Here is a 24765-nt window from a genome sequence, read left to right as displayed (position 1 = left end):
AGAATATTCAGTAAATGGCAGTAGAGGCTTATTTCAAGAACACAAACCCATCGTTTTTTTTTCATGGCTTACTGATTGACTAGGACAGAGAAAAAATATGCTTTGGATCCAGGGGAGAGGGAGGAACACGAGGGCAAACACTGATTTCATGTAAAATGATAAAAAGGAAATGAAAGCTATGCTTTATTGCAACGTTATCATGACCATCTGGACTATGTTTAAAAGAACAATTGGGGGAGAAAAAAAGGTCACAGCTGCTTTTTAATTTCTCATGTTTTGGATAGAGTTTAACTCTTCCCTCTTTCTCCTTTCCTCAGAAAAATGAGTGGTGGGTTGGCACCAAGCAAAAGCACTGTGTATGTGTCCAATTTACCCTTTGCTCTGACCAACAACGATCTATACAGGGTAAGTTTTTAAGAGCCATTCTGTTCAGACTAAACCTATTGACAACAATTTTGAGTGCAAATACAATATTGATATACGCCTCTTAGAAAAGTTTGTCTTGATAAATTTGTTACTAATGGCATGGAATTGTCTATTGTTAAATCTTTCTATTTTGTTCTGTTTTTCAGATTTTTTCAAAGTATGGGAAAGTTGTCAAGTAAGTGATCTGATATGGCCTGCTATTTTTGTAGCTTTCATCTTAAATATTTAATGTCTGATTCACTGGCATGTCTTGTGCTTTTTATAATTTAAGTATTAAATGTGTAAGTATTGAAGGCCTGTTCATTTTTAATAAAGTATAAATTTAACAGCTGGGAGTTCTTGCAGTTGCACACATGCTGCAGGAATATTTGTCTTGCAGACAAGTACTGTTTTGTTAACCGCTTCTCAAGAGCAAGTAGAATACTATTATATACCAGAGATGTTTTCTCTCAAGTAGTTGAAATAATATTCTTTGAGTCAATGTTGTTTGCTTTCCCTCGCCTCAGCCACAGGTGAATAATTGTAAGAGTGGGAGCTTCTAAATACACGAAAGAGATGTCACAGCTCTCATGTCCAGTTCCCACTATTGCAACCTACAGTTCCTCTGTTTGTGGTTCCAGGGGATTTGTTACTGTGACTGTTTAGTGCTACGTTTAAGATCAGACATAAAGCTGGATAATAATGGCTCTTAATATGTGGGATATTCAAAAAGATACTTGTGAATACCTGTCCATGTGTTGAAATGATAGAAATAAATGTCATGGTAAGGAACATGCTTTTTTTTTTTTTTTTACCTGCTCAGAATAACAGAACTCTAGACTTCAGTTTTCAACCAGTAAACACCTGCTGTAACCTTTAGTGGCCACTGTAACAATTTCTGATACGTAGAACTAAGTTCAAAGTTTTTGAATTCTCCCTAGTGTGTTTCAGGTGACAAAATAGCAGGAAATGCCAGTCAGACCACAACTTTAGGAAAACATGCATGAGAAGAAAAACCCTTAGGTAGGGCTCTGACAGACACAGTGACCAGTAAAACAGGGCAGCTGCACTCTTTGTTACTAGTCTGGGAGTATCTGACCTGTTCTAGTTCACCACTGAACTACTAAGTTAGAAAAATCCCAAGCCAAATGTTGTAGTAACATTGGTGCTTAATAGCTGCTGACAGACCTGTTCTCCATAAATTTGTCACTTCTGTGACAAATCGTCCCGGCTCTGCTTTGGTAAGGAGTTCCACATGTGCCTGTGCTGTGGATGTGTTAGGGAGTAGGGGTATTCTACCTTGGCTTTTGAACTTGTTTGGATAGGAAGATGGGAATTGCCTGAAGTATGGACTGTATGATACTTGGCTTATTTTAAAGGTGTTGTAGCTGCATACTTTCTCTTTTTAATTATTTATAGTATCTAGTGTTTTATTTGCTTGTTTTGGCTACCATACACAACAGAAATGGTGTTTTTAGATGCCTGTGCTGAAGAAATCCTGTGCCACATGCTTTGTGAAAGTAAATGATTTAGAACTTGCTACTCTATCTGCATAGTTGCTGTTTTCCTTAACCTGTATCTTATTTCACACACAAAAAATCACTTATTGATAACTAATTTTTCTTGACATTTTGTCTAGTAACTGCCAGACTAAACCAAGTGCAGGCTCACGGAATACCATGTGTATACGATATTGCCATGACTAGTTTTGTGTTTAGTAAAATTTGATACATAACTCTTTGCAAGCTCACCTGACTCTGAACAATGCAGATACTACAGGAGACTACTGGTGGTTCCATTTCAGTGTGAAACCTGATCCTTGTTAGCCTCAGTTTCCTAATTCTAACTAGTTATTAATTCCTAAGAAAAATCTGTTCAAATATTAGCTCGATTTCTGGAGATTCATCTGTCCTCTGATTAAAGTCAGTTTAAACAAGCTTTAATGGCCTTTTCTTGAAGTGTGACTTGACTCGGCAAAATCATGCTGACTTTTCTTCTTCCTTACTGCATTTCTCACCCCGGTATATCCTATTATGACTTTAACTCATTTGTTGAGGTTTTATGCAATCTCATTCTCCCTAAAGTGGCAGACAGAGGGAGGAGTCTATTCTTTTAGTTTTTAAAGTGTACTTGTGTTTTTACATACATGCAGACTGCCATCCTATTTCCCGCTGATGTTTTCTAGGACAGAATACAATTGACATAAAATGGAAAGAACTGAGGTTGGGTGGGTTCTTTACCTCTAGTCATTCTGTGGATTTTACTGGGTAAAAATCTTTCTTAGATTTCTAGATGTGCTACTACATGCATCCATAACCTGCTTGGACTCCAGCTGGAGATAGTTGTAGAACAATACAGCGAAATACCTTAGCTGGTTAGTCCCACAGAGCAGTAGAACTTGGTTTGGATGCAGTTCGGTACACTGCTTTTTCAGCAATTACAGCAATGGTCAAGATTGGTCGCAGATTAAGTTCTTCTCCAGTGAGTATACTTCCCTCTGGTTACATTGTCTCCAAATGGAGTGTGTTCTTTCTTCAAGTCGTTCCAGGAATAAGCATGATACTGGACTGGAATGATGTGGGAAGACTCCACATACTTTTTTTAGATAATCTCCACTGTACCTCCAGGCACATGCCCTGGTTAGCTGTTCCTTTGAATTTCTTTTTAATGAGCCTTTCTATAGTTAATTATACTTTATTTTCTTTTTGCTATATAGCAAGCTAAGATCCTACTGAGATCTGTTGGGAAAAAAATGTCTCTAAAACAATTTAAGCATACCAATAATGTGGTTATATGTTTTCAGAGTTACTATTATGAAAGACAAAGACACCAGGAAGAGCAAAGGAGTTGCCTTTATTTTGTTTTTGGATAAAGAATCTGCACAAAACTGTTCTCGGGCACTTAATAACAAACAAGTAAGTTATGGAAAGTTGTTACGGCAGGAAGGTTGGGTTTACAGTTCCTAAGTACTTAACTTTTTTCTCTATTTTCTGTAGCTGTTTGGAAGAGTAATAAAAGCAAGTATTGCCATTGATAATGGAAGAGCAGCAGAATTCATTCGCAGGCGCAACTACTTTGATAAGTCTAAGTGTTATGAATGTGGGGTGAGTAAAACCAAAAGTAAAGCAACATATTCCATCTTTTGACTTTCAACTTATTTCTTCTGTTTTGCCATTGTTAATCCTACTCATGGTGTTAAAATACTTTTTGCTGTTGATATTATCAACTTGCAGAGCAGTTGTACCCTTTTCAGGAATGATGGTACCCTTTTTGCCTTTGGGGATTTCTGGGGTGGAGGAAAATGTGCTTATGATACCTGCTTAACATGCTGATGAGCAGACAGAGCTGAATAATAGTATAATGCCGTTTGAGAAGGAAAACCTCTTAATCTTTTATTCGAAATACCTGCTTTTGCTCTACCTTTGGAAATAATAAATGTTGGATACAACTCTTTTTACACGGAACAAGTGTTCTTTGAGTTTCAGGCAACTCCTTGTTTCTCCTGAACACAATAACATAGGCATTTGAGATTTGGATTATATTTAACATCAAAGGCAAACTTGATTTATATTCATAACATTTTTGAGATCAAAAATGTTGACTCAGACATATTTCTTAAACTGCTAATGCTGAGGTTTGTATCTTGTCTTGAACATAAACCATGCTGTAGCGTATTCCGATGTTGCAGCAGCCAAAGAAAATCTGCCTTGCTCATAGCTTGTTCTGTATTTGCAGTTAAACATGCATATCACCACCGATCTCTTTGTTTCCATGGCAAGCTAATAAAGAAGAGTTTGTCTTCTGTGTGCTTATTCAGCATTCCATTTATCTTGTTAATTGTTTCCATTTTTTTCCCCATGAACTGTCTTCCATTAACTTCCCTCATGATGTGTTTCAACGTGTAGTGGTTGGTAATGATTTTTGTTAACTAATATTTCTTTTTCTACAAGGAAGCAGGACACTTAAGTTATGCTTGTCCTAAAAATATGCTGGGAGAGCGGGAGCCACCAAAGAAAAAAGAAAAGAAGAAGAGAAAGAAAGTAGTTGAACCAGAAGAAATGTATGTACATTTATTTCCATATTAGTACTTCGCTTAAGCAGCTTTTTCATTCCAAGCACTTAAAATAAAGATCTATGTGTTTTTGTCTCTCTGCGCAATGAAGTGAGGAGGAAGAAGAAAGTGAAGAGGAAGGAGAAGACCCTGCTCTGGACAGCCTCAGCCAGGCCATAGCTGTCCAGGTACAAAATTGAAGTATTTCATATTTATTTTTAAATGGAACTTCTCTCAAGCTTCTTCTCAAAACCAATCTTATAGTCTCTAAGATACACTTTTAGATCTGTCTGTTCTATAGCACTTAGGGCACTCTTGCCTGACAATAGCTGGTGACTATAGAGTAGGGTTCTTCATATTGCAGGCATGTTCAGTCCTTTTTTTGTTTTAATGTTTCACTATTGCTGTGTTTTTGAATTGCACTTCTTTCTTTCTTCAAGCTTCTTTGCTGCTTAGTTCCCTGTCATCTCTGCTGTGATGTTCCATTAGGTTTTTGATCCACAAATCCCTCTTTATTCTGATAACTGAGCATCTGGAAAAACAGTTATGCATAAATGAACAGGTACATCCTCTGCTCTCACTCACTAGAATATCCTTGAACAACACCTATTTCTGGAGCACTTCCTTGGCCTAATACAGCCTATTGCTGTCTCTAATGGAACTTTCCTCTCAAAACATATTTATTCCAGTTTTTGTTATGTAGATAGATAGTCTGACAGCTATATTACTGTCTTCTTCAATATTTCTTTACAGGCTTTCGGTTCACTACACATAGCAAGCCTCAACTGATGTTCAAATTTCATGGCTCCCCAGTCCCCAGCTGTTCCTTGCATACCCCCACTGCCTAAAAAGTCCTCGGAGTTTTTAAGAGAACTTTGTCCTGAATATGACTTTATGAATATGACTTAAGTGACGTAGTCTGAAACAAAAATGATGCAAATATGCACAATTATTCCCCCCACCCACATCCCAAAGAAACTCCACAATTACAAATAAAACCTCTAAGTGTAAAGAAAGCAGGAAATATTCCAATTTTTCTTACAATCTAAAGATTTAAAGTGGGTTAGCAGCATGTTTCCTAGTAAAAATAGGAAGCATCTATTTCAACCGTTAGTTGAATAACCTTCATATCTCTGAAGACATTCATTCCATGAATGAGTGACTGTGAAACGCAGCAGATGGAAGGCTTCTTAGTGGAACAAAGCTGACTCAGAAATGTCAACTTCAAATTCATTGCATCCTTCACTTGAAATCTCAACTTCTCTGTAGTTCTGTAAGTTTACTGTGTGTGTACAGTCCCTCTCTTTGAAAACAGAGGGTACTCCATGTTGTCTGCATTGGTGCAGAAGACTTATACCGTCAGCATGCGAGAACTACTTTTGGAAATCTTTTTTAGTGCATTCATCACACAGTTTATCTGGAAATGGAGTTAAACCCTCTGAATTCTTTAACTCATGAAATAATTCAAAGCCAATTACTAATTAAGATGCATTACAAATAACAATGCTAATTTTTTTAATACTAATTAATACTTCTTCCTTTGTAGCAAGCCAAAATTGAGGAAGAACAACAAAGATGGACACAGACTGCAGGGGAATCTTCCATTTCTGATGACTCAAAACGTCCTCGGATTAAGAAAAGTGCTTATTTCAGTGATGAGGAAGAACTTAGTGATTAAAATAATATTGTTTTATATGCATATATATAATATATACAGTGTACATTTTGTAAATTGCAACAAAGTTATCTGTAATACATGTTTTTCTTGGTGTTGAAGACACTGAAAATCATGTTGCAGTTCTACCCTCCCAGCTGAACATCTCATTTTTTGATCTCTCTCAATCTCTCTCTCTCTCTCCCTTCCACTAAGCCCCTTTCTGCCCTCAAGGCAGCTTTATACAAGTTATGTGTTTCTATGCTTAAATCCAGAAAAATATCAGGGAGAATGCTTCCTGCAGGTAATATCTAGGCCTGAAATGGGAGTAAAATCTTACATTAGAGGAGTTCTTAAGAGTTTTCCTAAGAGGACTTCCTCTTAGATCACTGTTAGCACCTCTGATGCTTTATTAGTCCATTTATTGTCTGTTTGGAAGCAGTACTTTAGTAGTGTATGAATAATCTTGCACTAGCTCTCTTCCTAGGGTTGAATTTCAGCCTTAACTGTTGTATTAGACTTTTAATTCTTCATGCAGGAATACAATAAATTACTGTTACATAAGTTTGGTCTGTGAAATCATTTTAGAGTAAATAATATCTCTGTTTTCCAAAGTTATATTAAAATGTTCTTCTGTTTTATGTACAGTTTTAGTAATTTGCTGTACATCTCTTTATTATTTTATAGCCTGTATTTGTTATAGACTTTGTAGGAGATACAAATTAAAAGTGATATGGTGGTGATAAGGTGATTAGGTCACTCTTAAAATCTTCATACTTTTTTTTTTAAAGAATAATAATTCTGTTGCTCTTGAATTAAAAACAAGAATGGCCATATGGTTTTAAAAATGGGTGTGTCCATATGCTTTGATATTCTCTAATCTGATATTTAAAGTCTCCTGCAGTTATAGTGGCTTATGCTGAGCTGTTTGTTCCTCCTGACAGCAGTTTGCGTGCCTAACATGGTAGTTTAGGCATCTGAATCTGCTGCAAAACCCAAAGGGCACAAAGTTCCCTCTGTGCCTGAAAAGCAGCTTTAATGTATACTTGGAACTGTCACAGTCTCTAAGTGAAGTGTGTTGGCACCCATTTCTCACCTAAAGCTGTTCAAATCTTTTAAATAGGGTGTCCATGTGTAAATCTCTGTAGGATTCTAGTCATCTTCCTGTGACTACCTCTAAAAAACCACATAGATGCATCAGGATCAGTCCAGAGCCCTGCTTGAGCGATCACTCCCAAAAACACAGACACATGGTGATGGCAATAACCTTTTTATATTCGCCACTTTGTGTAGTCAAACTTTTCATTTTTAGGAGACACAATATAAAACACATTCACACTTTCACACTTGGAAGAAGAGACCATCTGGCCTCTGTTTCTATTTTCGGCTCTTCTTGTTGCTCATCAGGACTTGGTTTTCTTCCAAATATAGAAAATGTAAATCCAAATATACCATTACATATTTTTAGTTAATGCCAATTTACATTCAGATATATAGCCGACTATTTTAGTACGTGCAAACAAACAAGCCACACATGCATACACCCTTTAAGCAAATATAAAGCAGCTACATTCAGAAGGTCATTCTAGGGTCTTCTGCTGATACTTTCAGAGAAGTTCAGAAATGAGAATAAAGTAATCAAATGAAAGATTTTTCTGCACAAGCTGTACAGGCCACAGAGGTGGGAGAAATATTGGGCTTTATACTTAGGAAGGTCTTAGACTTGGCAGTCCTGTGAGTGTTTTTAAGACTTTGTGACTTTCTGCTGAAAGCACAAAATATTCAGGATGCTTCAATCTGAAGCTTCCTTTACAGAATTTTAGAAAGATCTCTTGATGCCAAGTACTGAAGTGGTGCTGAAGTGCCAGGTGCAACTTAGCATTAGCAAGTGCAAATAGCTGCACATCGTGTCTAATAATGAAAACTATAATAGTTAAGATTGTGGAGCTCTAAGCTCTGCTAAAAAAAAAAAAAAATATTGCTGCTAGCTTACTTCTTTCTAAATGGTAGGCTATGGCCAAAGTGTAGACAAAAAAGCAGATGGAATCTTAATTTGGGGAAAAAAGAAAGTAAGAAGTGGAGAGCAAAGCAAGCCAAAAAACATACTATGCCACTTCTAAAAATCAGGGTGCGTGTACTTCTCCAATACTATGTTCAATGCTGTTTTTCAAAAAAATACAGAAAACCAAAGCATGGCAAAGCACCAGGCTGACATTGTCCATAACTTTAATTTGGGAATGTTTGATGGCTTGTAAGAGTTATGCATTCAATGAAGTGATCAGGCAGCGAGTTCCAACAAACTTATTTCATTATGCTCTGCAATCTAGTAATGGATTTCATTGCTGTGGGACTTTTTCAGGGTCATAAGCTTAAAAGGATTAGACCTATACGTAGAAGGTGATAGTTACTCAAAAATGTTAGCTTAACTGCAGTCACCACTCAGAAATATCCTAAATGACTGACCACCTGTCACTATAAAATATAGAGAGAGATTAACAGCCTAGGAGTGCTTTATTCTTACGTACTTTTCTGTTGTTTCCTCTTTGCTACTGGTCTCTTGTCAGAAAGAATAGAACAAAACTGACCTTTGTTCTGACCTAATACAGTACTTCTTCAGGAGTTCCAGTGGCTGAAGCACATTAATATATCTTCCTAGTCTGCAGCTTCTGCCGCACTACTTTCCCCATAGGATTTGCTTTTGTCAGCATGAAGCAGTAGCTCAGTCCAGGCTATTATAACTGACCCGGTGTCATTCCTCCATGCTCTTTTGTTCCAGGCATAAAGTCACTTGAAGAGTCAGGTGCCATCGGAAAAGAACAGGTAAAAATGAGACTGCTTCTGTGTGGAATTGGTATCCAGAATTCCTTACTTTAAATAATCATTCTTAAACAGTTTTCTTAACTCCATTTGAACCTGTATTGAATAGCAGTACTTACAGTTTGGGGCCTGGAGTTGGAGTATAGGAGAAAGCTTCTAGTGCCTAAAACAGGACCTAGAGGGACTATGGAGGAGTGGGATTTTTTCTTTTTTGTCTCCCAAATTATTTTACGTTTCTATTCTTTTTGGCAGGATGATGAAGCATGTCTATGTGAGAAATTCAGAATGCTAGCATTTGATAACCATTAAGTTAGATAGCTCGGGTACCGGTTCTGCTTGCTTATGTCCAAAATCATTTTCTGGAGCAACACCTGATGCAGCTGCCTCATTCTGGAAAAAGGCCAACACTTGTCAGCTTAGTCCCTTTCAGAGCTTTGAACACCCCAGCAGTTGCTCTTGTTCATACCAAAGCCCACCTACCCCAAGCAGCATGGCTTCAGGTTTCCAGCCTGATCAGAGTTGAGAAGCTAGGCAGAGCATTAACTAGGCTCCTAACCCAGGTCAGGCCAATAGATTACAAATATTTTTCAAAACCTGAGCAATAGAGTGTTTTTTTTTTTTTTTTTTTGCCATAGTTTGGTATCTTAAAGCAGCATCCTGGGAAGCAGAAAACAGTTGCATGGCTCTGGGCCAGCCAGATGAGGCTATGTAGGCATAGTATTAAGTGAAGAATAAAAAGCGCCTTGTAGCACACCTTCCTGTCACTGTTAGAAAAAAACACAGGGTTTTGTGGGTGGATTGGTTTTTCTGTTTTCCTTTTTTAAGTACTTTGAGGACATAGCTTAGGCTAGCGAGCTGAGTGCCGGTTTTAGAGTATATATAACATGGCTATAATTATAAAGAAAATGACATTAAATGACAGACTTTTTTTTAAATAAAGTCAAAATCTCTGGTCTTTCTGCAAACACCCAGTTACTACATTTTATCTTTAATATTTTCAAAACAGCTTGAAAATTGTTGAAATAATGCTTTCTGGGTCGTGGGACTTCTTGTCTATCGAACAGGCTAACAGCGTAGTGTCTCAAAAGCCACTGGAAGATGACTTTTATCTGTCCTTGGTGAAGAAGGGGCTATGGAAGGGGGATAAGGATGATTAGCTTAACTGATTATAAATGGCATTGCTCAGTTTGTGCCTATGCAGCACTTGTTAAACCATTGCAGCTATGAGGCACTGGAGTAATGTAGTCCATGTTCAGCAGGCTCCCACTATGTGCTTGGCATATTCAGGTTACTACTCTCAGCAGAGCAATAGATGGGACTGTAAATATAAAGAACTATGTCTAGCTAAATAGGTGATGTCTGGAACAAATTGTAAACAGTTTATCTTTGGCTTCTGGGTCACTGTGTTCTCTAGGATAGCCTTTAGTTAATCTGCAGGGATGACTTACTGTAGCACGGGGAGGTGAGCTGTGTGTGCTCTTTTGGCTGTAGTCTTCTGATGCACAAAATATTGAACTGCTTAGAAAAGCCAGATGTAAAGCTTACATGATATTTAAAAAAAGGATTTATTAAGTGTCTCTATGAAAAATTAGAATTACTGGTATAGAGACCTCTTAGGTTCAGGTTTCTGTTCTATCTGGCATTTGCAGTGTCAATATGATAATATTGAAATCCCAGTTCTACCGTTGCTCTTCTATAAAAATATTGCAGACACACTCTTCCAGATGTGTTATCTTAAAATAACTGGAATTAGAAAGCTGATTGCCTTTTTATTTTGTATAGATTGCAAAACTGTTTTTAGGTGTTTTTCTTAAAATGTTCTTTATTAAACAGCTTTGTTTATCTTGCAGATCATAACAGGGTGAGATATATATATATATATTTTGTTAGCTGTTGAAGCCAATATTAAAAAAATATATTATATTGTTCCTTCTTTAGAGAAAAATGTGTAAACCGAAGGGTTTAGCTGCTGTCAGGGTAGGTGACCTTGTTTCTTGTATCTACCTTAGTGTCTGCAAAAAGCAGCCTAGAAGGAATAAGCTGAGGAGATGCTGTATGTAGAAGAAAGGAGTATTTCTGAAGCTGAAGTATTGCACAGGTTTGTGAAATAACATTTTTTTTTCAGTGCCAGAGTAACCTTGACCATGCTGTGCATTCAGACAGATGAGATGTGTGCTTATATATGTATTTAATGGATGTAATAGGTAATCCAGCAAATAAAGAGTTACAGAAATTGTGGTAGTAAAATGTGATAAAAATGTGTGTGAAACACTTAACCGACCTCGTGAGGCAACGAAGGAGTCCCACAGCTACTGTTACGAGAACTTGCCTGTCTGATTAAAAGGATTCTCCAGAAAATCAGGTGCAACTCTGAGATGACGAGTCCATCAAAGGCAACAGCCACAAGCCTCCTTTAAGAGGAGCCGATCCATGAAAATTCAATTTTATCAATATGCAGCTAAAGAAAATCAGAAGGCATCTATATTTAGATACTGCATCACACTCGGTGCAGTACAGCAAAGCTGTCACTTGGCTGCCGAAGTGAAGATGCATTATTGTGGCTGCGGGTGTGACGGCAGGGGGCATATACACGTTCTGCCCAGTGAACAGGGGAAGGAAGGACCCAAAATACAACCACAATGTATCAGAAGGACTGTGTGGGTATGCTGTGAATTTCCAAAGCACTGAATGTTGTTTTTACAGTGAATGGACTAGAACCGAGTGTATTACTTTGTGCTTCATTGAGGAATGAGTGTGTTACATCTGAAAATTGTGAACCTTCCTGGAGGTACAAATCTGTAGTGATGTGCAAATGCTGAAGGAAGGGAGAGGAACTAAAGGATGATGCAGTTCTACAAAGGACCACACTTGGGATGCCCTTGATGTGTGAATTTGATTAGATGGCAAAGAGCCATCTGCCCACGAAGCCTGGAGCCATGAGGGTGCATAAAAAATGAAATGACTTAGTAGCATATGGCAGCTCGGAAAGATGAGAACATGCAGTATGTGGATGCGATGGCTTTGAGATCATGAACCATGTATCTGGAATGAGTGATTATAGTCCTTGAAATTATGTTCTTTCGAAGAAAGTTTTTGGAAGTACAACAGCTAGATTTATTTTCATCTGCTGCAGCATAGCGTTTCTGAGAAGTGTTTTTACTGTGGGAGGCTTTCACAGGAAAAGCTTAAATGAGGAAACTCAGTTAATTAAAATCTGGAGCACGGTTCTGCAGCAAGGGTGGGTTCTCTGCGAGTCCCATGCCTGCAGCATCCCAGAGAGTGCAGGGCCCCAGGGCATTATTCATGATCATCTTTAATTTAGCTGAAGGTGCTGGAGAATGTCCAGAATCCTGTCCGTGTGCTGCACAATTTAGGTCAAGCCCACTACAGAGTGCGTGAGTTCAGGACAAAGTAGCCCTGGAAAAACTTTTTAACCTTTTTTTCACCCTTCTTTTCTTTGTGCTAGGTTGGCAGACTTTTTAACTCCATTGCACCCACATTGGATTCTCGCTAAATATTCAAAAAAGTGCAAGCTCCAGTATGTTATTGCTACTCCTACCAACATAATGCTGGCAAATATGGTGTGGTGGTTTTGCTCGGGATTTCGTATGAGTACAGCCATTACTTAAAGCTTTGACAGCAGACTGGTCGGGAAGGCACTGAGCTCCCTGTCTGAGTGCTGTAGGAGCACTGCACGCAGATGACTCTGCTCCTCTGAGGAAGGGGCAATCAGTAATCATTAAGCAAAGGGGTCTGGGGGGCAGGCAGGGTGAGAAATGAACAGGCCAAATGTCCATCCCCAGTGAGGGTGGATCAACTATGCTAAATATTTTCAGCTGCCTGTCTGCAGATTCCACTCTCAGCAGAACTTTAGATCAGGTTTTATGATGGTTTCAATGTATGTGGCAGTCAAGGTGTAAATGCTAGGTGTAAATACGAACTGCAAAGATTTGATGTCAGTTGTGTGGCTGTTCCAGAAGTACGACAAAAGCACCACATGGATTATATTAATGCAAATGGGACTGGCTACATTTTCACACTTTCTTCATGCTTTAACTGGCTTTTCCTGGGGAGCAATGACACCTGTCTGTTAGTAGCAATAGGTTTTACATAGATGTTACATTTAAATAGATTCTGAGAGAAGAGACTTAAATGCAGACAAGACAGTGGCTTTTTGGAAATAAATAAGGTATATTATGGATGGGAGGAAGGGATAGAGAACTTCAGAAGATTTAAAAAAAAAAAAAAAAAAAAAAAGGCAGATGAGATTGGGAATATTGGTAGAACAGAAATTAGCATCAAAATAAGGTCAACCAAAACCCAACAACCACAATCGTCTTTAGCATCAGTTCCCCTCCCCATTTAAAGAAGGCTTGTATAGGAAGTGAGTGATCTTATGTATCGCAGGGAAGGTTTGCTTTTCTCATTCAACTCTGAACTCAGTTATATGATTTTCTCAGATGCCAAACTTCACAGTAACATGGCAAAGGTGGATGCAAGGCTCAGGGTTTTTGTTTGTTTGTTTGTGTTTTTTGTTTGTTTGTTTGTTTGTTTTTAATAAAGCCAAGAATGACTTCCCAGTCCATCCTTCACCAATTATTGTTCTAAGAGCTCTTTTGCCAATCAACATCTTTAAGACCTAATGATGCTCCTGAAAACCAATTATCTCTTAAGCTTATATCCTTGCACTGCTGCCAATCTTTCCCCATGGGATTGTTATTTCTCGGGACTTTTTCTGTTTTTTTTTTTTTTTTTTTCCACCTCTCTGAGTGACAGACTCCTCCTATTTCTATTCACTTGGCCATGGGTGTGATTTCTGCTGAGGGCTTCTTCTTCATTCATCACTTCCTGTTTGTTCTTCTGTCTGTGATGAAGGTTTCCTCCTTAGATTTCCAACTCTCTCAAATGAACAAATTTCTGTTCTCATTTGTTGATGTTGTTTGTTTGTTTTATTTTTTTTTTCTTTTATTTGAATATGCTGACATCCAGTCTTCAGGCTGGCTTCAGGGTGTCTCATTGTAACTACACTCTACCTGCAAGTTTTTTTTTTTTTTTTTTTTTTTTTTTAAAAAAAAAGAAAGAAATTGCTTTACAGCTATGCCATTTATTTACTTATTCTGTCCAATTGATTTTCCACTTTTCTTTTCATTAACTTCATTTAATATCTAAATAAGGTCCTAGGTTTACAACTAAAGGAGATTTTATTCATTCGGGTTCTCTTCCCGTCAGTCAGCTGCTAAAAATGTGAGAGGTTCAATTATCTTCTGTCACATTTAGCCCATCTATTCTTAAATTTTTAATTAACCAGAAAAATATAAAATGTTCAAAAAAAAATATAAATGGACACAAGCCTGGCAGCTGAGGTGAGCAACTAATAATAAAAGTTCTTCCTATGTTTTGTTCTAAAATTTCTTGCATTAATAATGAATAAGGGACAAGAAATCCATTCTGAAATTTGCTGCCTGGAAATCTTCCTCTGCCATCTCTGTTTCTCTCTCTTCTTGTAGTATGATTGTTTCAGTTCCTTGTCATAATATGAATGAGTTAAATTGAATTCACTAAGATGATTAAAATATATATGGTCATCATTAACTGAATTATAGCAAAAAAACAAGCAATGAATCACACAGGCTAGTGTTTGCTGCCATGTTTGATGACAGATGTATCATACTTAGGCTTCTGCTGGTGAGAGAGGCCAACAAACTACATTTCAAATGTCCAGACTTATTCCTTGTGAGAATACTCAAGTACCAGTTTTATCCTTGCCTCCAGTCCAAGTGATGAATGTTGTTCATTGATTTTTTTAAAAAGATGCATTTCATGCCATAGTGTTATGATAGGCAGTATTTTTGATGTTTCTCTCTTAAAAGGTTTATTACCTATCCCATTATTTTCTTCTTTCTTTCTTCTTTTCCCCCTCCTTTTCAAGGGTATAAGAGTTTGCCATGGAAATGAGCTGATGTTTGGCAGAAAATGCTCATTTTAAAATCAGAACTTTATTTCTAAAATAGAAAACAACATGGTGGGGATTTCAGTATCATTTAATAGATTTTACTTTGTTTAGAAATAAACATTAGCTGATTGTCCCTTTTAACAAAATAAGAAAACCAGCAGATGGTTGTTCCATATTTTGATTCATATTTCTGGAGTTCCTTACTCAGGCTGTTCCCAAGTGTTCATATTTCTTACTAGTACCACTGCATCTGAATACTGATTTCAGGAAACTGCATTTCAGCTCAAAGAAAAGAATCACAGGAGGGAACCGAGAGACCCAGAGGAGCCTCAGTAGACTGCTATCATTTACTTGGCATGAATGGTTTGTCAAGAAACAGGCAAGTCATATGAAGTAAACCAGCCACCTTGCTGAGGAGAAATCCCACATGACTGATCATTCATTCTTACTGGTTTTCCAGCCTATTTTTCTTATCCAGAGACTGTGGGTAAGGTTTCACTTAGTAAAAGTACCGCTGATCCTATTAATTTTCAGCGTCAACACAGAATGGAAGTAGTAGGAGATGAGAACTCACAGCTCATGGGAAGTAGTCAAAAGCAAAAAAAAAGCAGTTCCTTAAAGAAGCTGTGATAAAGGCATTATCACGAACTACCACAAAGAGGGGTAAAATAAAGGGTGAAATAAGAGCCCAACTTAACCAAACCATGAACTCGTCAACAGTGTTAAAACTGAAAAAGAAAAAAGGAACCTAGGTCAGCTTGCTAAGTGTGGTTAGCACAGAGGGATAGAGGCAAAATCAAAAGGTCAGCCAATCAAATGAGAAATAGTAATGAGTTTTGTGTGAGTGGCAAGGAATCAGGAGTATATTCATGGGAAGTTTAAAACCAGGGAGACACTCGATCCATGCAGCAGAGATGCTGGGCTCCTGGTGGAATCCACCTCCACTAGTAAAGTCAATTGCAGCACGAGCAACAGAGTACGCAAGCTGCATCTGGGAAAGAAAGGGTTAGGGAGCACTTAGGTAGATGTTAGGTAGATGTTTTTAACATGGCTGGGCCTCCCAGAGTACACAGAGACATGAGGCAATTTTAGCAGTTGTCTTTGAGAATTTGTGTTTGCAAACGTACACTCAAATTCTGTTTTAAAAAGTAATGGAGTAAAGGAATTTTAGACCTGTGGTTAAAAACAATCCTGGAATAAAGTTATTGAGTAAGGAGGTGAAAAGTAAAAAAAAAAAATCAATATAGACTGTAATGAATCTAATGTCTTTCTATACAAGGGTATAGATTTTACAAGTGAAAGAGAGCTGCTAGATATTGTTTTACTTCATTAAGATGTGTGATATAGTGACATACTAACAGCATGGTCTAAACACTACTGCTATAATCTGAGTAAAATTTATTTTGGCAAACCAGTCTCAGGAGCTCACTCACAGACAAACTGATGAGACGTATGGAGCAGGGTTCTGCAGAGGTCTGTCATAAATGCAGTACTGTTCAGTGCTCCCTTTAAAACCGTGGATGGCAGAATGGAGAATCTGCTTGTAAAACTTATGAATAGTGAGCATCACGTAGGACACCAGCTGTCTTGGCTTTTCATCTGATACTGCTGAATATTGAATGGACATAAGAATAGCTCTTCCTTCCCTGGCTGAGCCTGATCTAATCAGTTACCTCCGATGACCTCTGCAGGTACCTTCTGCTTCTCCCCGTGGTTCTTCCAGCCTGGCAGAGGCTCCTGCCCTCCTCTTGTCACTGTGACTGCATGAGCCGAAGTGACCTGTGCTCAGGGCTTGTGTGTCTTTGTCCTGCGGGGACATCAGCAAGATGATCAGTAACTAAGCAGCATCTCCAAAGCAGAATATTTTAATAAAGGCTTTTCAGTTAAAAAATGTGACTTAACCCCATAAACCTGGTTTCACATACCTGATTATTTTTTCCTGGCTGATCTACGTTTTTAGTAGATTCTGTATCTCTTTCCCAGAGAATGATAGCTCTGGTAATGTTTGGTCCAATAAGTCTTTAATGTTTCAGGAAGAGATCCTTTAAAGCTGCCTGGTTTTTTGTTTGGTTGGTTGTGTTTTTTTTTTTGTTGTTGTTGTTGTTTTGTTTTGTTTTTGTGTGTGTATCTGTGTGATTTTTTTTGGGGGGGTATTATTATTTTTAATGAGATTATTTATTATTATTATTAACAGTAATAATTATTATTAAAATAATTATAATAACAATGATCATTATTTGATCTCTAGAGTCCCTGTCTGGCAAAAAAGACTCTCTTGTCCTTGGAGGCATGTTATAAGATCTTTAAAGCTAATAATCATCCTCTGTCTTTCAAGGTTATGTTGAAGCCTGGGGCCATAGACTCCTTCCTGCTGGTATTTCCCACAGCTCCCAACAAGCTCCATTACACCTTTAACTGTGGTGCTCCTCTAAGTATCAATAACCTCCCATCACTACCAAGGTCAAATACTGCATTTATACAATACTTCAGTCTTCTTAGATCGAGGGCAATCCTACATTAATCTGGGTTTATACTCCATTCCAGCAACAGCTTGGTGCTCTGGTGGAGTGGTGGGGGAGGCATCCCTTGCCGACGCAGGGAATGCCAAAGCTGAAATACAAATTCCTAGGGCTCAGCTGAGTCCAACCCCTTCAGCCTGATGGCGTGGAGTTTAGCAGCATGTGGGGAAAAGAATGAGAAACAGACTCTTAAGCATAAATGAGTGACAAAATCGGAAAAAAAAAAAAAAAAAAAAAAAGGACTCTTTAAATGTGTTCTTACACTTCAAGATTTCTTGTTAATTGGAAAGAGAGACTAGGCTATGGGACCATCATTTAATGAGGAGGTTACAGCAAGCAATTTCCATTAGACACCAAGAGTCAGTAAACCTGGGTGAGGTGTTGGTCATGTTCATTACATTTCTTATCTAATTGTGTGATACTATCAAGCCCTACTCACTGGAAAACCAGCCACTCTCATTATGTATGGAATCGTGGTGCTAAATAATGATGTGGTTAGATTAGGAGAGCCAATGTTTTAACAATTTTGCAGCCTTCCCCTTACGTTTGCAGGGCAGTAAGATGAAAATTTCCAGGTCCTACTTTGATAGATCACAGCTTATAATTATAGTCACGTTGCATGGGAACGTGGGCACGCTGCAGGCTAGATTAGAGAAAGAGACAGACAAGATCGAAACCTCCCTGTTATTTTTTTTCCTCTCTTGAGTGTGCTAGCGTGCCTATTTTAGGAATTTTGATGAGAATGTTGTCATACCTTTTCTCCTCTCCTCACTTTTATAGCTCTGATGGTTTTAGTTGTTCTGCTTTGTTTCACTTTTAATAAATTTCTCTTTTGTTTGACCCTTATCTATTTCCACTGCGTTCATTTGACTGCACGATATTCCTTTTCTTCCCTCACCAGCCCAAGCTTTCCACCCCCTCCAGTGCTGTATCCACCTCCCTCCCTGGAGGCAGCCCCTGTCATTATCACCTCTCCTTCACTCCTCTCTTCCCTGACACGAGCGAGAAGCTCGATGACACACAGTTTCCTGCTTAAGAGGAGGCTGTTCATCGCCAGCATGCATTTATTTAATAACCCCCTCTCACAATGGCTTGCAGTTTATCGTGGAAATCATGGGAATGAAAATCAAGCAGTGGTTCAAGGAGTGGTGAGGTAGGGCTGGGGGTTGACTTGCCATCTCTGGGTCTTGCTCATCAGGGTTGACAGCACCATGGATTAAAGGGCTGTGGGTGTCTGACAAAGCACTAAACCAGACTTTTGAACCCCTTGCATCAGATCAAAATATTGCAGCAACATAATGCAAAACACTGAGCCAGTATAAAGTCTCCCCAGGAGGTTAACTCTTCCCGAATGGGGTTGTTTTTGCTGACTGGCCTACGTGTTTTCTTTCTACCTGGATTTTATTGGACCTCTCACAGCTGTCCATAAATCTTTTTTTTTTTTTTTTTGGTCAGTTATTTGCCTGCTTGTAGCTGCTTTGCCCAAGAGCAAAGGTGACTCCTCAAAATGTAGACATTTGGCCCCATCGTTCCTTTTCCTTGCAGTTACTGCCACTGGGTCCCTGCAGCCTTCACCTTGGGCCTTGCCTTACACCAGAGGTCCCCAGTGCCGTGGTAGCCAGCAGCAGCACCGCCACCCGTGCAGACCCCATCAAAGCCATAGAAATGTCATTTGTGTTCAGTCCTGCAGGTCCCAGAAGACATCTCCTAAGGCTCTGGAGAAGAGAGACTGGGCAGCAGTCCCTCACTGCCAATATGGCCACAGATAAGGAATACAGCACCATTGCCTCGTGCTTGCTTTAGGAGAGGAATCAGAAGGACTTGGGCTAGTATAGCATCTCACCAAGGCTTTGAAGAGAGCCTATAAAAAGACCAAGATTATCAATATATTGTGCAGTGCTAGGGGGATGTCTTGGTTGTACCAGAGTGAGCTTGGCTGAAGCCAGTGTGGGAGTGGGGATGTAGCTCCTGAGTGCAGCAGGGGCCTGGTGCACTCAGGAGCTCCAAGCCTCCCTTCCCCTTCTCTGGAGAAGAGCAACCATCTGCCATGGTGCTTTGCTTCCTTTTCATGGCAAGTGGTATTTCTGGGGCACACCGCCAAGCACCAGGGTTTTCTGGAAGGGCTGTCCAGCCTCCTCAGCTCTCCTGCACCCTGACCTTTCCATAGCAGAGATGCTCCCTTCTGGGAGCTCCCTGGTCCATCCCAACTCAGAAGCTTTGATCATGACCATGTCCCATCCCCATTCCTTGGTGGCTGAAAGACAACTTCTAAGCACTTTGTTTTTGCTTGTTTCTTCTCTCAGAACCTTTCCCACTGAACAGTTTTTAAAGTGATGGCAGACACGTTCACACATCTCACACACGCCTGGAGCTGTTTATTACCATCGAAAAATGTTTTGGCAGAGGATGGACAGAGAACCAACCTTGCTTCCCATCCTTTGTCAGTTTTCAATGATCACATATATTTAACTCAAGTGATACTGGAACTAAGGTGACTGTTTTCTGGTGAACACTAAGCCTACTGAAGCGCCTTTGTGACCATGATGTGTTCTTCTGAATGACTTATTTTAATTATGTGTTTAACTCCACTTGAAACATAGTTTATGTACATTATGGCTGATTATTTACACAAAAGAACTGCACAGCTGACTTTTTAAAAGGCTACCCAAGCATCCCCAGTTCCTTTTAATGTCTCAGTAGAAAACATTTTATTTTCCAAATATTGACCTCAGCTTAGAATCATCCAGGCCTTTTCAAGATACTAAGCAAACGTGTTTAGACCGTGCAGACACAATAGTTGCCCACAGGAAGATTGACTGAAATGCTGTCTCCCAGGTCGTGTTGTGCTTATCCCTAACCTCCGAGGAGAGAGAGAGATGAAGAGAGATGTAGTTTCATCCACGTATCCTACTCCATACCTGTTATTACTCGTGACAACAGAAACTGCAATGGGAAAAACGCTGAATGTGCACTTCTAAGAGATGGATGCCCCGGAGCAAGAGAAACACAAAGCAGCTCCCACAGGAGAAGAATAGGATTAGCAATCTTGATTGTTTTATAATGACCTCTGGTATGTTTTTCCTGTTATGAGGCAAAAAAGAGCTGTTTGCTACACATAAAAAAAAAACAAATGTAAACCTATCTGTGCTAAAAGGTAAAGAGTGGAATAAAAATAGGTCGGAAACTGAGATGATGAGTAGGCAAAGAGTTCTGCTTGGATTTACCTAGGCATGCTTTAGCAATAGGCTGAGAAAAAAAGAAAAAGGGTTTGAAGGAATTTTTAAATGTCTATCATTTCTGAAGCATATGTATTGTTTTAAATATTAAAGAAAAGAGAGTCCAGCTCCAAAGAGGGGCAAGCCAATGGAAGTCAGTCTAAAAAAAAAAAAAAAAAAAGGCAAAAGAAGTTGGAAATTATATCTTATAATATTGTACTTTCCCCACTATAGAGATTGTGGTCAAGATGTTCCTCTCCAAGAGTTGTTCATGCTGCATGTAATCTGTCAGAGCTGTGGGCTGGTGGGCTCCACCAGAGATGGCAGCCTTCCTCCCTTCGTTTCCCCACTCCCACGTCTGTTCCTGTTCTCCTCCTTGCCTCGCATCGAGGGATTATGCAACTTCATGGTGAATCAGCTCCACTGATCCAACAGAAAATGAGTGTGGTTTTGGTGGGAGTTTTCTCTGGGCTGACCCAAGAGAACTGACCTGGAGGTAGATGGAGAGGAAGGGGGAGGAAACTGGCGAGGGTGTGGGCAGTGACCCCTTTACTTCTGCCAGCATTAGCCAGAGCAACATTGCTGTCTGGCTGTCTTAGTCTCAAAACTGGAAAAGCACAAAAGGAATGCTATTCTCCATCAATATGCTGCTGGACCAACAGCAAAAATCTGGGGGAGGAGGAAGTGACAATAAAATGTAACAGGAGACACAGAGTTCTGAGGGGTTGTAATGCTAAAGCATATGGGTATTAGGAGCATGGGAAACCACTGTCTCGGATCTTTTTGGAGAACAGGAAGAGCAGGACTCATGCGTCTTCTGTAACCTGGTGACCAAGGAGAATTTTTACTGAGAAAATTAAAATCTCACTTAGCTTCAACCAAGAAATATTAATTGTTTTCTCCTTTGCTGCTGTTCACATATTTGCTGTTGATCACAATCTAGCAGATGATGTGCTGTGAAAGGCGGAGGCAGCATAAAATGCCTTGCTGAATAATTGATCACCAGCCCTCCAGGCTATGTCCATGGATGAATGCATATGCCAGTTAGGATGACTGTGTCCCCAGTTAATGCTCTTAATTGACAAACACTTGATCTGAATTAAAATTGTATATTTAAAGATGTCTTATTTATGTCAGAAGGGTTTTCATATTTTACAATTTTTCTTTTCTTGTGCATTTTTCTGATTAAATGCAGGCACCCTTAGGCCCTTTTATTCTATGACATTGAGAAATGGGTGTCTTTTTTAAAAACAGTGATGTAAATCTTGATCACTCTAAATCAATGGGAAAGCTCCCACTCACCTTCCTGCTGTACTTTTTCATCCAGTGTGTGTTGCCACCAACGTGTTAGAGCTCCCACATTTTCTTAGAAGGAATTAGGGGACCAAATAAAAGCCAATGTATCAGTGCCCTGCATCTCATCCACAAAGGCAACACGAAGCAGTAAGAGGTAAGAGGGATACTGAGCTCTGCAGGGAGCAAAGAACAGAGATTTCCCACTTTTAAGCCCACTCTACAGATTTCTTAGCCCATCACAAGAATAATATAAATTTTGCATGAAATTTGCTCTGATTCATAAACACACCAAAATATTAATGTCTGATGTTATGCACATATTGTCTTCTGGAATTGACTCTGGAAGAAAAAATGAATCTGGAGAAAATATGAGATGGAAAAAAGTCAGCATTTGTTGTGCCAAATGGTGTCACTCTACGTGAGTTCTTCTCTCCTCATTCTGCCTCATCCCAGCTTCTTCATTGTTGCTGCTCCTGAAATGCGCTGGGTCTGGCTCTCAGAGGCCCTAGGCCATTCTCTTGCCTGCTGACTCTGGGAGGATTAATAGTTATTTGGAGCCAGCTGCCTGGATTTTCTCCCCATGTGACTGTTCACACAGTCTCATCCAAACTCAGTCATATTTGTTTTACATTTGCTATGATAAGCGGATTTATTATTTCCTATATGAATTGTTAAACATGACCTTGTAAGTCCAGAGTTAACATGAATTGTAAAAGGAGATAAAATCAAAACTCATCATCAATCATTTTATTTTTCAGTCATTTCAAAAGCATTTTTACTCTTCTTTCAGCTCAGAACCTGGTGCAAAGTATATACAGGTGTGTCTCCACACATCACACCTTCTGCATGCAACCCTCTACATTCCAGGAATATTAACTGGGATATAAGGTCCAAGGTGAAGATTTTGAATGTTAGAAAATGGCAAGTTTAAGATCCCCTCATTGCTCCCTTTTCATCTGTATTCTGTGCAGAGCAAGAGAGAGATCCCATGGAGGAGCACTGCGTGCTGATGCTGCATAATGCGCTTTGCATAGGGGACCAAGTCAAGGTTGTGTAGTCGGATGTACCACTGGCATTGCCTAACTTTTGGGTAGATGACTTTGCTACACACGTGCTACCCTTCTTATGTAGCTCTGTTTCTTTTTTATACACACTTCAAGTTTATTTTAAGGAAGGAAACAACCATTTCATGTGTATCCCAGGCTATGGACAGATACTTTTTCCAGAGCCAGCTGCATTCGGGTGCAGAGTTATCCTCCCCACGGGTTCCCGGTCACCACCCCTATCCCAGGAAAACCTCCCACATCCCAGCACCCACCAGCTGACCCACTGGCTGGTCAGAGAGAAACCCCTCCAGGTTAAACAGGGTGAGCACTCCTGCCATGCCTGAGGAACCCAAAAAACAGAAGAACAGCAGCATTTTTTTAAAAATTATTATTATTATTATTTTCTCTTCTAAAGCTATGTAGGTGCTCTTATGACAAAGGAAAGGCATTTTGCTTGGAAAATATCACAGACTCCAGGTAACTGTGCAACTTCTCAACTGAAAGATAACAAGTTTTCAAGACAAGGATGGATAAAGCCTTGAGCCACCCAGTCTGGCTTCAAAGCTGGCTGTGCTTTGAGCAGGAGGCTGGGCTAGAGACCTCCTGAGGTCCCTTGCAACTTGAATTATCCTGTGATCCTGTGATTTTTTTTAAGTCAAAAATAGCCGGGTATAGGTTTGCTGTCACTAGCACTATAAAGCAGATGCAAATCATTAGCACCTTGGAGAACTGGAGAACGGTCGGGTCGGTTGGGAGAGTTCCCAATAGGGTTGAGGCAATCAGGTGCCTGGAGGCCATGGAGGGATGCCCTCTGCTCTGCCACCCTTCCTGCTTTCTCATCACTGCTCACCTGTCCCCACAATGTGTCGGATCCAGTGGCTGAGATCCAGGTTAGAGAGCCCACCTGGCTCACCACTGGGGCAGACAGTGCCAGAGGCAATAACATGGGAAAAGGCTGGTGCTGGCCCTGAGAAAGCAGAGCCTTAACTCCTCACATCAGCCAGCTGTGAGACCAGTACTGCTTTATTTTCATAGGTTAATGCAGATGTGTCGAGTCACCGTCTGTGTCAGTTCTCCCACTATCACCTCTAATGATTTAATATAGGGCCTGATCCTCCAGCACTGCAACCCCCTGATGCAGGCTGGGCTCTGTGCCTCCATCTTGCAATGTGCAGGGCAAGCGTTCAGCCTGTACGCGGCAGGGATCAAGTCCTGCATCTGTGAGATACCGCTTACATGTCTGCTATTAACTACACGATATGCTACAAACAGCTCCTCTGCTGCCCAGCATGCTCCTTGTCCGGAGGCTTCTCCATCTTCTGATTGTGGGTCAGATTCGTGTCCTTTCTGATCATGTTAAGATAATTTTCCGGAGTGATTTTTAGTGCAACTGCCTTATCGCTAGGGCTACCTTCTTGTATTTTTTGCCCTCAAACAAACGTAACAGAAAAGAATGATTATTAAAAATTTATTATTTCTCCTGGCATAAAAAAAGAGAAAGCTGGAGAATATTTTGTACTTCATCAGTTAAATATTTACAATAGTAAAGTGAAGTGGTGGTTTTCCTTTTGGCTTTCAGCAGCACATGCAGAACTATGCAATGATTAGCTTCACATGAAATCAGTGTGAAAGAACAACAGTACTTTTAAGAAGCTGTCAGTGGCTTATCTCACAGCTGGCACCTATTAATACAGTGAATAATTTCTGCAAACCTAGATAGGCTCCAAAATTAACACTATCCATTAAGAAAGACCATGGAGTCCTATAATAGTGTCAGAATACTTTGGCTGGCAATAAACAAATCATTTT

The 24765-nt window shown here is 39.5% G+C and overlaps 1 protein-coding gene across 2 annotated transcripts in view; it reads left to right on the top strand.

The window, feature by feature from the left end:
• The window catches only part of ZCRB1 (zinc finger CCHC-type and RNA binding motif containing 1), a 34472-nt gene that overhangs the window by 3910 nt on the left and 5797 nt on the right, over window positions 1-24765 (top strand). The window contains exons 2-8 of one of the 2 annotated variants that reach the window (XM_035327734.1): window positions 318-405; window positions 573-601; window positions 3209-3320; window positions 3402-3509; window positions 4356-4465; window positions 4569-4644; window positions 6003-6674. In XM_035327734.1, the coding sequence (XP_035183625.1) occupies window positions 322-405; window positions 573-601; window positions 3209-3320; window positions 3402-3509; window positions 4356-4465; window positions 4569-4644; window positions 6003-6134 (651 nt within the window). In that variant the 5' untranslated portion in view covers window positions 318-321 and the 3' untranslated portion in view covers window positions 6135-6674. Of the gene's footprint in view, window positions 1-317; window positions 406-572; window positions 602-3208; window positions 3321-3401; window positions 3510-4355; window positions 4466-4568; window positions 4645-6002; window positions 6675-24765 lie in introns of those variants that run through there. The other variant, XM_035327724.1, reaches the window with a different exon arrangement.

Source organism: Oxyura jamaicensis, chromosome 1 (genome assembly GCF_011077185.1).
Source record: "Oxyura jamaicensis isolate SHBP4307 breed ruddy duck chromosome 1, BPBGC_Ojam_1.0, whole genome shotgun sequence".
Taxonomy (NCBI): domain Eukaryota; kingdom Metazoa; phylum Chordata; class Aves; order Anseriformes; family Anatidae; genus Oxyura; species Oxyura jamaicensis.
The sequence above is the reverse complement of the archived record's forward strand: the minus strand, read 5'-3'. Positions and strand labels throughout refer to the sequence as shown.